The sequence below is a fragment of the Aptenodytes forsteri genome, unplaced genomic scaffold (assembly GCF_000699145.1).
Source record: "Aptenodytes forsteri isolate BGI_AS27 unplaced genomic scaffold, ASM69914v1 Scaffold180, whole genome shotgun sequence".
Taxonomy (NCBI): Eukaryota; Metazoa; Chordata; class Aves; order Sphenisciformes; family Spheniscidae; genus Aptenodytes; species Aptenodytes forsteri.
This window is the reverse complement of record NW_008795486.1, coordinates 217,637-231,098: the sequence shown is the minus strand read 5'-3', so window position 1 is coordinate 231,098 and position 13,462 is coordinate 217,637. Positions and strand designations below refer to the sequence as shown.

Genomic DNA, 13,462 nt, shown 5'->3' with positions numbered 1-13,462 from the left:
ATGAAGATGATGGTTGGATGCTTCAGCTGTCTCTTATCACTCACCTTCATTGCAAACCTGTACCTGGTTAAACTCTTGTCCTAGCAAGATGCTATTTTGTGTTGGATGAAGATGATGGTTGGATGCTTCAGCTGTCTCTTATTCTTGTCCCAAGTGCCTTTTTTTTTTTTTAATGCTGGTTCTTCTCTTCAGCCTTCAACTGGCTCTTTTCATTCTCATAGAACTCCACTGGAGTTTCCCAATGACCTGCCTTTCTGGGGGCCTAGAACCCTTTTGGACAAGATCTCCCATTTTAAGCCTTTAGTCTTTTGGTCAACAGATAAAGTTTGTGCTCTGACTCATTCTGGGGATCAGGCTTCCTCCCCTGTGCTCTGCTCCATATCAAAGATGACTTCTGCTAACACACTGAGAAATGAGCTGTGAAGCTTGAAGACACCATGTGTCCTTTATTGCCTCTTCTACTGACCTTGAAACTCCTTCCTTGGTAAATGTCTGACATGAGGGCTGGACCATCTGCTCCGTGTTCCCCAGGAAGCTGGCAATTTGAGTCAGTGATAAAACAGAGAGGTATCTGGAGAGGAAAAAGTCCCTGCATGCTTCTAGGTAGGAACTGGGCAAAGGGAGAGGAAGAAAACATCCTTAAAGCTCAGACAGCTTGGGAATTGAGTGTTTACTGAAAGTGGAGGGCTGGAGCGTGTTGCCTGTGGGGGTGATGGCTGGAGAAGCCAGACCAAGCTTGTCCTGGGGAAAGGTAAGGGGCAGGTGGAGAGTGGCAGCTCTTCCTTGCAAGGAACATGTAACCCGTGGGATGTGCAACCTTCCCCTTCTTGTTCAGCAGGTTTAGCAGCAAGGGCACAGCCTGTGCCAGGCTTTGCTGTGGGTAAAGGGACTGTAGGAGCACGAAGGCTCCCTGCAAAAAGGGAACAAACCGCACAGGGGAAGAAATGCAAGACTGACAGACTACAAGAGCAAAACCAAGACAGCTTACTGCCTCTCCTCCATCTTCTCATGTACAAAGTCTTCCTACCGAGCACTTGGGGAGCTCTGCCCAGAAGATGTCATCTTGCTGACAGGGGCCTGTCACACAGCAGTACTTTTTGGTCTCGCTATATATGCAGTCCTCATACACAAAGCACAAGAGATCTGACTGCCCTCCATTAATTTCAATGGTATCGTACAGACAGTCCTACCTAATTTAAAATCTAGTCTTGATTTATGGATTTCTATGCATAGGGAATCAACCACAAACCCGGTATGCATTTTCAGGAGTTTTATTACCTTCAGAATTAAACATGCTGAGCTTTATTCTTTTTGTACAAGCTTATAATTATAATCACATCAGCTTGCACCAAAGCTATCACTTACCATAGTATGTGGATGAATTCTCCACTGAATAAAATCACTCATGCTGGACAAAACATTTCATGTCAAGACACTGTCAGGTATATGATGTAGAAGTTCTGGCAGTGTTTCATTGCTAGCTGCATCAAGTCTCTGGTGTATCACTTGGATCCTGTCTAACCCCCGTGATAAAGTGGGTGTTGTCCAGTTCATCACAAGGCAGTGCTTAAAGAGCCAGTGACACCACAGTCTCGTAGTATGTGGGAGGCTGTAGTCGAAACAACTAGTTTCAAGCTTTATTTGCTGAGCACTGATGTCTCAAAACCCTTTCAGTATCGCCTTCCCTGTGCTCAGTGATTTGGATATGAGCAATGCTGTCTTTCCCTTTATTTCTTCTACATCAGCTATCAATGCAGATTCACCATTTCCAGGCAGGCTACTTTTCTTACTCCTTTTCCACTTGCCCCTAACAGAGATCCATCAAGTAGGATTTTATTTGCAACGAATAAAATCTTTTGAACAGGCATAGCACTGGTAAATGCAGGCACAAGCACAGGCTTGTTCACTTGGGCTCACCCTAGAGCGCTGTGCTATCCTGGCTGATGCAACCCTGGTGCAGTTCTGGTACTCTTATTCGTTGTCACGTGCAGGGCTAAAGCTCAGCTGGGCAAGTCAACAACAGCTTATAAAGGCTATAGGTCTTCTATTACCATCATGTCCTTTTGGCTGTGCCAAGAAGCTCTGCATAGGGATCCGTGTATCACACAGCACAGCGCTGCCAAGTTCTGCAACGGTGGTTTAGGCGGGTGTCACTGGCACAGCACTTAACAAGCGACTCCACTCACAGGTACGATACTTGAAGTTACTTTGGTCATCAAATTATGTTTAGTTCTGCTTCCTCCCCCCCCCCTTTTTTTTTGCTATAACTGGATGTTCCTTTTTCTTCTGCTTATGCCTAGGATCCAGGGACTGCAGGGATCTAGGCTTGGACCTCTAAGAAGAAACCGTAAGCCTCTTGCTACCGCCACCTACTGTTGCAGCATCTTTAAACACCAGGAAGAACTTTCGGGTTGTGTTTGAGTATCTTGCTGGGTAAGGACAGCAAGGAGAAAAGATGGTTTGCTGGTTAAGGTCTTTCAGTGATATCCAGAGCTAGGGTCCACGCTCTCTTAATGTTGGGCAAGTCTTTGAACCTGTGCCTCAATTTCCTCAACTGTAAGTAAATAGTGGGGAAAAAAAAAACCCCACCCCAAAAAACCCAACACTGACTGCTATGGAAAAACTTCATTGTAAAGTGAATTTACCTGTGCCGACTTGCTGTGTAGCCATGAGGAACTGTTTTCTTCGTTCAGCCTGAAGGAATGCCTGCAGCCTCAGCACACCCATGCCCTTGGTAGGAGAGGCTGTATCTCAATACACTGCTCAGCTGCAGAAGCAGCTTGTTTGATTTCAAATACTCTTCTTCCTCCCATCCCTCTATGAGAAATGCATATGATTAGAAGGTGCAGAAATTTAGGGTAGAGACCGAGAAATGAAAAGGTTTACCTGTATGTTCTGTAAGGGTGATCCATGCTAAAAATAGCAGATAAAGGACAAGGTGGTGAGAGAGTAAATGCCCTCGTACTTCCCCAAGTGTCCTGAAAATAAAGAGCAGGTACAGATTATTTTATAGAAGAGATATGAAGGCACACAAAGATTACAGCCCAAATTCCAAAGGTCTATTTCTTTAATCCATCCCAAACATGGTTTCCATTGGCTTCCTTTGGCAGGTCCTGCCTTAAAACACTGGTTTGTGTGCATGCCCCAGTGAGGTACCTATCGTGAGACCAAGTGAATGTAAGGTCAGAGAAGCCTTTCAGATTCACACAAGTCCTTCTAGCCCTGACTCCAACAGTGACTAACAACAGATAGTAAGGAAAATACCCAGGAACAAGATGAGCACAAAATGATACATTCCCACAATACTTTTCTAACTTCCAGCAACTTCTGCCTCTCAGATTTCCTAAGGCAGAGGTGGTGTCTTTATAACCTGGTGTCTTTATAACCTGAAAGTAAAGTGCTGGTGTTATCAGTATTGATACAATTTGTTCCTTGCATGCAGAGACACAAAACTGTTCTGAATAGAGTCTGGGGCTTAAGTAGGTGCATTAGAAATGAAGTGAGGCTTCAAACATAGAAACGTAGTAACATCTATCTTGTAGCAGAGAACGAACCGAGTAGTCTCCTTGTCACCAGTGGCAATGTAAATGGTGCATATTCATTCTATGCCTCCAAAAAAAAATCACAGCAGATAATTTTAGGCCCGCTTCTACAAGTCAGCATTTTCAGACTGATGGGATCCTGCACCATCAGGTTCCCACATCCTTCTGCAGGACCCGACCTACAAGCTTGCAGCAGCAGCAGCTCCAAGATTTCTCTATTCAATGTTCCTAAATGCAGCTGTTCTGGGTGGGGGATATGGAAGACCCCCAAAGCAAGGAAGAGGAAAGAGACTGCCAGGAATCTGCCACTAGCAGTCTTTAACTTGAAAAAGCCTACAGGAAAACTGGGAGCTGCTACCAACCTCTCAGATGGTCCCCTCCACCCAACTCAACTCTGTCACAGGATCCCAAGTGGGCTCAAATACAAGGCTGCCACACGGCATGTGAAATTGATGAAAACTTGGCCCTTCTCCATAGAGAATCACCAGGTAAGAATCTGGAGTGGACATGGACTCCAGGGCTTTTCTTGTGATGAGAAGACAACGCTGAATGCTAAAACACTTCACCTACCTGTACTTGATAAAGTGAGATCTATTAAAGACTCACACATTTACAAAAGTTTTTATTGCACGTTCTAGAATTAACTTACAATAAAATAATTAACTTACAATAAAATAAAGTAACTGCCAATTTCCCCCATCTCTGTGGTACAAAGATCTGCAAATAAACATAACTCATCTTAGGAATACATATGCTAATAGGTATATAAACAATTAAATTGTTTTTAAACAGCTCTTTTCTTCTACTGGCTCCTTCCCCAAAGTCTTGAAAATAATTAAAAAGAACACAGCATAGAAATATCTTTTTTTAGTATTTTGGCTTATTGGAAAAAGGGCTCTGGGCTTGGAAGAATAACTCAGGAGACCAGCCAGTTGCCCCTCCCAATATACCCCCTGAATAATTTGCACTTGAGAGGAGATTCTTGCCTTCTGAAGGGGAACAAGTTTCCAGGATTGTATCGTTTAAAAACAAGGCCTTGGTGACACCTGCAGATACAGGAGTTGTTAGAATCCTGGCTGTATCCCCAGGGTTTAATCTCTCATTTCTGGAGCATACCTCATTTCCACCGTTCTCCCTGCTTTCAGAAACGGGGTTCCTGCCAGCATGCCCATGGGTCGACTGCAAGTCAGTAGCCCAGCTAACTCTTTTTAAGTTTAAAGATGCAGTTGGTTTCAACTTTTTGTTTGCTGATGGGGGGATCCCTTGGCTGTTAAGGAACTGCTGTGAAACAGAGCTATTACTTTCTTTGTCTTCCCTGTCACTTGGCCTTTCACGTTTCACTAACCTGCCAGTAAGCTGCTGCAACAGAGTGTTTTGAAAGGAAGATCTAGATCGCTTGCATTTGGAATGGATTTTAGTGGGATTTTTAGGGGTGAAGATAGTGACAAAAGAGCTTCTTTCCCCAACAGGCCACAGTTTCTGGAGAGGTTTTGCCATAGGAGTTGACTGTGAATAAGGAACAAAGTCTTGAGCGCTAACTGAATTGCATTCTGAATCGCAAAAGGAGCAAGTTACTGGTGTACTGTGCCTACTAAAAGCAGGAGGGTACTCGCGTAGGGATGAGCTCGGTTTTGAACTGTTACAGGGAACACCTCCAGGATAAAGTGCCAATTCAGGAGCTGTGACCTTTTCTGTCCAAGTATCTTCCTGTATTAAAGAATTACATGATTTATTTAAGAATTCCACAGGTTTTGCTACCTCTCTTGCACTTGCATCAAAGAGATCAGCAGAAGCATTGTAGCTGCCTTCAGGGAAGATATTGTTCCACAGCATCTCTCTCCTATTAACACTTTTGAAGGTATTTTCTGACAGTTCTGTCAATGGTTTTAATTCTCTTTTATCTACCCTTCTTGTTTTGTTGGGAGTTGCTGGATCAGAGTCCCACGCCCCTGTGAATGTAAGATCTGTTCTCTGGCTTAGTGTAGAAGAATAATTTTCTTTATTTTCACAACCAGCTAAACAGCTATCATGTACAGAATGCACACAGGTAGCTGCCTTGCTCCTTTTTAAACAGGAAGTTTCTCCGTGATCAGCAGTACACTGCAAACTAATAAAAGACCAAGATGACTTTGAAATGTCAGTATTTGCTTCTTTGGACTGCACATATCTGCTCTCAGAAACAGAAGGCTCTGATGTAACTGGCAAGGACTGTGACAGAATAGGTAGATGACGGTTAGGTATAAAGCAAGACGCTCCACATTCCTTGTCAGCTGAAGATAAAACACTAGAGGAGGACTCACATCGTGACACCTCATCACTCGGAGGATTTGCATTCGACTGAAGACAAGCAAACAGTATGTTCTCCCAACTATCATTCTCTGCTGGCGGCAAGAACCTCCCCGAGATGCTCGCTTCAGGCAGACCACCAGCTACTAGGGTTTGCCTGGGATACGATTTGTAAAGATTTACACCCAACTTGCTACTTTCAAGAAGGGCCCGTTTGCCTGCATCAAGGCTGGGTGATGTTACAACACTCCTGCCATCTTCTATTCTGGCTAAAAATTCATTTAGGCTTTCTGAGAATGGGAGCTCATCCCAAAGCATAGAGTCCGTCTGAGACACTCTAGCTACATTTATGTGATTAGAAGCTGAGGCATCTCCCTTGTAAAAAAGGGAGTTGTGGGATTTTTCTGGGTAAGAATAATTTCTACTATTAGTCTTTGGGTAAATGCTTTTTACCCCAAATTCCAAGGGATGTTGTAACAACCTGGAACTGTTTCCATGTGAACACTCAGTCTTTGAAGAGGATACTCTCTTGAATTTATCAGTTGCAGAGATACTGTCGGTCCGACTAGGCTGTGAACTCAATTCATTATCCTCCTCTTTAGCCCCTTCCCTCACAGAAGAGCTGCAAAACTGTGAATCCCAAAGAGTTTGATTGTTGAGGCTTACACTGCACGATTCTGCAGAGACAGGCCTCCCCTCTTGTTCATGCTGTTCACTCACCAGCTTTCCCACTTCCAGAGTGGGAAAGTCTTCCGCTGTCACCCAAGCAACAGATGAAGTCAGGCTGAAGGACTGCTGCCAGGACCCTAAAAAACTTTCTCTGCCACCAGACTGAACAAAACAGGGGCTTCTGCTCAGGCTAGACAAGCTGCTGAGCTCACTGACAGGTTCATCTATTGGAGCTGATGATGCATCAGGTACATACGAGCTGTTATTACAGCTCCTGAATTTTGCCAACTGCAGGAGGCGATGGAAGTAGCTGATAACAGTAAAGCCAGCAACAGCAGTGTTTGGCAGGAAGATCTGGCAAGCTGTAAGGTTTTTTGTACTTCTATTAATTCTGGAACAGTTTTGCAAGATGCTGCTGGCAGCAGAATGCCCTCCATCTTCCCTTGCACAATCCTGGGGGCAAAAAGAAAAAAAAAAAAACTTAGTACAATGCTTTATTTTGTGATAGGAAAAAAAAAAAATTAACGCATGTCTTTTAAGTTAGGCTTAAATTTAGGTCTCACTTTTTGTCAGGATCTGCAGGGAAGAGAATACAAAACAGTCTATCACACAAAGCAGTACTCCCTGGGAAATAAGCACTGGCAAGGGCTATAAAGGGCATCACAGTGAGAGGTTCTTTGCTTTTTGCAATTACGCAGAGTTTTGGAGCTGGAAAAACAAGCAAGAATTCTATGAAAGGACTTCACAGAAAATGTCTTCCTCCCTTTAGGGCACTGGGTGCTTCCAGGCTTCCTCTGGTGCAGTTCTGTGCAAATGGCTAGCTGCCTAAGGCCAATGCTTTTCTTTTATCTAGGAGGCGCTGGGCAGTACTTGAAGCAAAGCACTCTGGTGCCAGATACCTGACTTGGCAGCTCAGCTATTAAAGCCAGTATGATATTTTCTGTGTGCTACCTCTGAGAAAGGGAAATAAGCTACAACCTTTATCTTCTCAGATTTATTTGGAGAGTAGTGTTTCAAAGTTCAACCTGCTTCTCTCTACGCAGAAATTACAGGTGAAAAATGACGTTAAAAGCAGAGGGAATTATCTAATATTTTGAGAAGTGGATAAAGCATTTTTCACCTCCCCCTGAAGGTCTAGCAATGCCAGAGAGACCAAAAAGCAAATACAGCTGTCTTCAAATTCAAGAACCCTCCTACTCCCTGAGTCTATGCAAACGTTGAGGCTGAAGGCTGTTAGCCAAGGACAATACCCTTCTAGGTAAGCCTTAAAAAAGTACGTTATGTTGCTTTTGAGTTTTGCCTGGGAGAGTGCAACTGTACGCATAGGTGAACACAACTACACAGAAATGTCTACAGCCAAAGGCTGAACAAATGGTCTTCGAGTGTGTGTTCAGTCCTTGTGTGTGCAGGAGCAGCCACAAGGCTGTTGATATGTAAGATTACTTATATTTGTAAAGGCATCAGACCTAGAGACCTGGTGAATGGTTCCAGTTAAGTAAAGTTAATCCATGAAGTCCTCCAACTTCCATTACTTAAGATGCTGTGCATTAGAAAAATCTCAGCTCAGATACAAACCTCATGGTACCTGTGGGAGAAGAGAAACACCTGCCAGGTAGGATTTAGTTCATGGACTTCATAATATGAATGACTCACCCAAGCACCACTTGAAGAGAACTTAGAAGACTGTTTATATGGAAATATTACCAAGAACTAATATTTCAAAGTCTGTTAAACACATGAAAGAGCCACAGATGCATACGCTGAACAGCTGTACTTTTATCAACATTTTTAAACACGCTCTTAGATCCAGAAATGTCAAAATGCTGCAAGGGGATGTGTTTCTCCTTACGTTTCAGACACCAGGAGACTATGTAGCATGGGAAAGGTAGGGCAGTGCTTGAAAAGACAGTCTGTTTCTTGCTTGAACCGTACATGGTTTTTTTACATACTCCAATATGTTACTGATATGCACAGGAGCTGGCACTGCTTAGGCTCTCTGAAAAGCAGCCCTGACAAGCTGTCAAGCTGACTACTGCCATTCAAGATGGCTTTTGGATGCGACTCATTTAAAATAACACAGGAGTCTGGGGGAAGACAAGCAGAATCCTTCCCATGTCCTAGCCCTAAATTTTCTCAAATTCCCAAAAGATGTTGTACATGATGTTTTGATAACGCAGTCTATGCCCCCCAACTGCCTACAAGCTAATGAAAAAACTCATTATAAGAGAGTAATGTGGATTAGAAGTTACCTTCACTCCAAATATAAATCTTTTTCCAATGAAACAGGTTTCCACTGCTTGAACTAACACTCCTGGAGATGCATCTGTGTTTGTTTCTCCTGACAGCTGATTGAAGTCTTGAATACACCTTGAGGAGAAACATATAGAAGTATTGCACCAACAGAGGAAGCCTTACATAGCATTTTAGCTGTAGTATAGGTAGGACACATGCTAAAGAGAAGATACCGTGGCAGCTTAAACTAAACATAGAATGAAAACAGGAAACGATGAATGTATAAATTCAATTGTTTAGTTCACTTAATTTGTTAGTGAAATAGAAGTAAACAAAACAACCGCTTTGAATAGGCTTAATATACACACAACTTTTGGGTGTTCTCTGCGTGGCTGTGATTTTTGTATCCACACAATGACTGTATAATGCTGTCAATATGCTGCTATTGCTTACACATCCTTTCTGCCCACACCTTTACAGCAACAGCAGCATCCATATTAAGACATGCAAATAACTGTTTTTCACAGCTGACAGTAGTACAGCAGTCTAGTGTAGAATGCCTGCCATGAGTATGTTATTAATGCTGCTAATATGGGATTTAGAAAGTGTTCATCTTTGACTCAGTGATAACCCAAGTCATTGGAAAAATAACAGAATTGAGAAACAAGCAGTGAATGTATCCAAATATCCCATCCTAGCAGTTTCACGTATCAGAAAGTCTGAAGCCTATAATGTAGGTGGTCAGGCTCTGAGGACTAACAGGCTTTCTTAGAAATCCCTCCTTGCTGAAGGAAAATCTGGTCATACTGAATTAAAGACAGGTGCACACTTTTTTAAAGAATCCAAACAGTTAAAAAAAACAAATGCAAAATCCAAAGGCTTTATCTCTACCTTAAGATTCTTCTTCTAAAATCTTGAGGAAAAAATATGTCTAAATCACTGGAAAAGCCAACTTACTTAGTAATCTGGCATTAGACACAGGAAATTCAATCAGCTCAAATAAAGGAGGAAGGATGCAAGGAAGAATGCCCAACCAACCAAATTGTGAAGCTCACTTAGCAGGTGGTAGCTGCCTTCAATAGACAAGTGAAGGATCTCTTACGTAGAAGTAATCCATCTCAAAATTTCAAGATTTCAGGAAGAAACCAAACTTCAGCATTTTCTCAAGGTGATGGGTACCAAGGAAATGCCAGAAGCTTTAGCAGCTTCTTCCCACTCGTCTCCCCACCATCCAAGCTCATCTCAATTTTTTTAGGCTGAAGAAAAAGCAGCAGCTTTTAGCAGGTTAGAAACAAACCATTCCTTACCTCTGCAGATTTTCTGCGGTGACCCCAAAGAACGGATCTAAGCAATTTCCAAACACGGTAATGTCAAACAAATCATCCTTGTCAGCAATCTTTAGGGGCAACCTATATCTGTAGCTTGCATCTTTAGCTTCACCTGTGCAGCTGCATTTTAGACAGTTAAACCTGACAAAAGACAGTATAAGGATAAAAAAAAGGTTGAATAAATGAACTTCTGTTAATCACTGCTGGAGTAAGAACTTATCTGCAGCCTAAGTATTACTACTATAATGTATCAAATATTCCATAAGAAACTGTAAGATTCTTTCTTATTCTTTACTCCTTGAGGCATTAATCTTACCATAGGCTCAGCAAGGTGTCTGTATCATGACAGAATCCCTCTGGCTTCTTTTATTGACTTATTAAATGCTAGCCTGTTGTGAAGTTGGAGAGAAACAGTGGGCTTTGAATGACCTGTTGGGGAGTAATTTTGAATTCCCTGCACCCCCATTTTTTGCGTTTTGTTCTGGTTTGGGATTTTTCTTCCTGTAGCTTTAGTATAATACCTAGATTTAAAAAACCATCAGGAAACAGCACTGTTATTTTTTACTTCAGCATTTGAAACAACAGATACTCTTGCTTTGCAAAGTCAGCTCCTTCCATTTAGTGCTGACATTCATTGATTTACTGTTCTTCTGTGTATCGTAGATTTCACATAACAGTGGGATTAAAAAGGAAAGCTCATACATTTCTAGACACACAGTTAAGTGGAAGGGTCATACAGGACTACCTGCATTGCACATATAGAATGAGAAGAAAAAAAAAAAAAAGAGGATTTGATTTGGAGAGGCTTTCAACCAATGCTTTCCAACTTAGGAACAGCACTGAAGAACTGGACTGCAGGGGATGCAGTTGGAAGCTATTAACACACAGCATTTATTCTCCTAAACTGTCCTTCAATATTGCATGGCACTGAATACAACAGAGCTCTTGATCCACAATGACCTTCGAGCTGCTACTGGAATACAAAGAGATCTATATAATGATAAGTAACATAAATATCTGAAATTGGCACTTATTTCTACAATGGCTGGATTTTCACCAATTTGTTTTAACTTGTGTTCAATTCCCAGAGATTCCCAAGGCCTCTGACAGTTACAGTTAACAAACCCCAAAACAGGACGTACCTCCTAGAATCCAGTACCAGCCTAGAAAAGCATTTTTGACAGGCGGGATAGATGAAGCAGGAGTTCTGGATGGAAATTACAGAGGCAGCCAAAAGTCCTCTCACACTATTCATGTGCTCACAGCATCACCTGAAACAAGTAAGTCAAAATGGTTCAAAGAGTTCTCATTTTATGAGATGTTAATATTAACTGCTTTTAGTTGGGTTTGAACATTTTGAAAGGCAGCCCTCAGGAAACAATGATCTCTGTTTGAAAATGGTAGCCCAATTGAGGCAACATCTATTATTACCCTTAATTAACCCTTTAAAACGGAAAAAAAAAAGATTAAGATATGTAATAAGAAGCAAGCGTTCATGGTATTTGCACACCATTGCAGATAAATCATGCAAATTCCCACTTGTATTTAGGGAATCTTTATTAGAACTGTCCTTGAGCACAGCACTGCAGCAAATCTGTTTCCGATTTTTTTTCTTAATTTAGAATGAAGTCACAACATGGGGTTAAAAACTGAAACGATTCTACACTTGTAATTCTGCAAATGCCTTCAATACCAATGACTTTGAAAGGAGAATATGCCCAGAAAATCTCAAAAGGGGCTCGCAATAGCAACTATCCTCATGTCCTCTGAGCCAAAAAGACAGCTCTACAGTGTTTACCATTGATTTCAACAAAGAGGTCATATGGAGCTGACAAATAAATGCTGAAATATTTATTTATTTAAATAAATAAACAAACAATTTTTATTCAGTATTACTTTCCTGCAGAATTATCTTGCCTTTATTATCACTATACTGTCCAAAATACCAATTTTTAGGAAACTTCCCCTATTTTAGAAAGTTAACTTTTTTTTCTCAGCAGATGCTAGAAACACGTAGACAAAAATACCCTAAAGTGCCTCAAATCACAGAGTTCCAACTTAAATGACCAATATATTCTCTACAGCTTAATTAAAGGACACCTTAAAAACCCTTCTTTGCAAAAGCACTTTTATTACAGTAATAGCTAAATATGCATCTCTTTTCAATGTAAGCTGCAGAATAAACTCAGAATAGGAAGTGAATTTCACATCTTCATCCCAAAAGTCCCTCAGGGAGGCAAAAGGCCAATGAGATAAAGGAGACTCAAGTACAGCTTTTACATGTTAAAAACCATTTAATAATCAACAATGATATTTTGTTCCGATTTTGCCACCAAAAAACCCTGTTCAACTTACAGGCTATCCCTTTGCCCTTAGGGGCATCGTTCTCAGCATTCTAGTAAACACAAGATCTGCAACATCTAGAAAAATGTGAGTGACTAAACTCATTAAGCAGTTCAGAAAAGAAGAAAAAAAATAAAAATCAGATATCCCAATATTCCTATGGCAGAAAGGCCAGGAAAACAGAGGCAGGAAAAGGCAAAAGCTCTACTGGGGGGCCAACCAAAATGAAAAAAATCCCTCTTCAGAACACGTATTAACAGAGACTCATTTGACCTAATATATTAAATGGTGCATGCCTTCAATTCTTGTCAAAATGGAACTATTTTCTTTTAGTTACAGTACAAGGTATCGGTAAAAAATACATGGAAAACATACCAATATATAGAAAAGAAGTAATAAAATTAAGTCTGATTTTGTTATTGCCCAAGAAGGTGGACTTGGAGAAACCAGCAGGTGCTTTGCATTCCAACTGGTTTTCAACTCAGAACTACATAAACAAAGTATACTGTTATCTGCACTTTTTAAAGAAATAAAAACCCCCCCACACCCCGGAAAACACCGTGAATACTTCAAGTATTCCATTGAAATACAGGAGATAAAGCGTAGCATGTAGGTATTCACACAGGTTCTGGTAAGTGCTCCCTTTAGAGCGAAGAGACTCAAGATCTACACCTCTGTTTCTCTTTGGTAGAAATACAGTACTTATTATCTGGATGCAAGTTAAAAAAAGACAATACAAATACAAATGTTTTACTTTTTTTTTGTTTTTTTTTAAATAAACAGTACAAACCAAACCTCTGGACGCACACACCCAGCCAGGGAATCACACAGCACTCCAGGTGCTCCCCACCGTTAGCCCTCCAAGAAGCGCTGCCTTTCCACGGCCCTGAAGTCTCACCGAGATTTCCATCAGCGCCTGGTGTCCTCCAGTGGCCTCGTTGCATTGAATTCTCCCTAAGAAAAAAACAAAACACACACGAAGAGCTGTAACGGCTCTCATACTGCAACCGTTACCCCTTGACCAGCAGCCTCCTCCCCCTCCGCCCCCGGGACGCCCCCGGC

At 41.6% G+C, this 13,462-nt stretch overlaps 1 protein-coding gene across 1 annotated transcript; it reads right to left on the bottom strand.

Annotated features, from left to right (window-relative positions):
• Nucleotides 1–4,185: 4,185 nt before the first annotated feature.
• Nucleotides 4,186–13,349, bottom strand: DDIAS (DNA damage induced apoptosis suppressor). Its single transcript, XM_009281314.1, has 5 exons — nucleotides 13,212–13,349; nucleotides 11,200–11,328; nucleotides 10,037–10,198; nucleotides 8,747–8,864; nucleotides 4,186–6,950 (listed from the first exon to the last, which is right to left on the bottom strand). The coding sequence occupies exons 2-5, from the start codon at nucleotides 11,310–11,312 to the stop codon at nucleotides 4,410–4,412; spliced, it is 2,934 nt and encodes a 977-aa protein (XP_009279589.1). The 5' UTR covers nucleotides 11,313–11,328; nucleotides 13,212–13,349; the 3' UTR covers nucleotides 4,186–4,409.
• Between the last annotated feature and the right edge of the window lie 113 nt (nucleotides 13,350–13,462).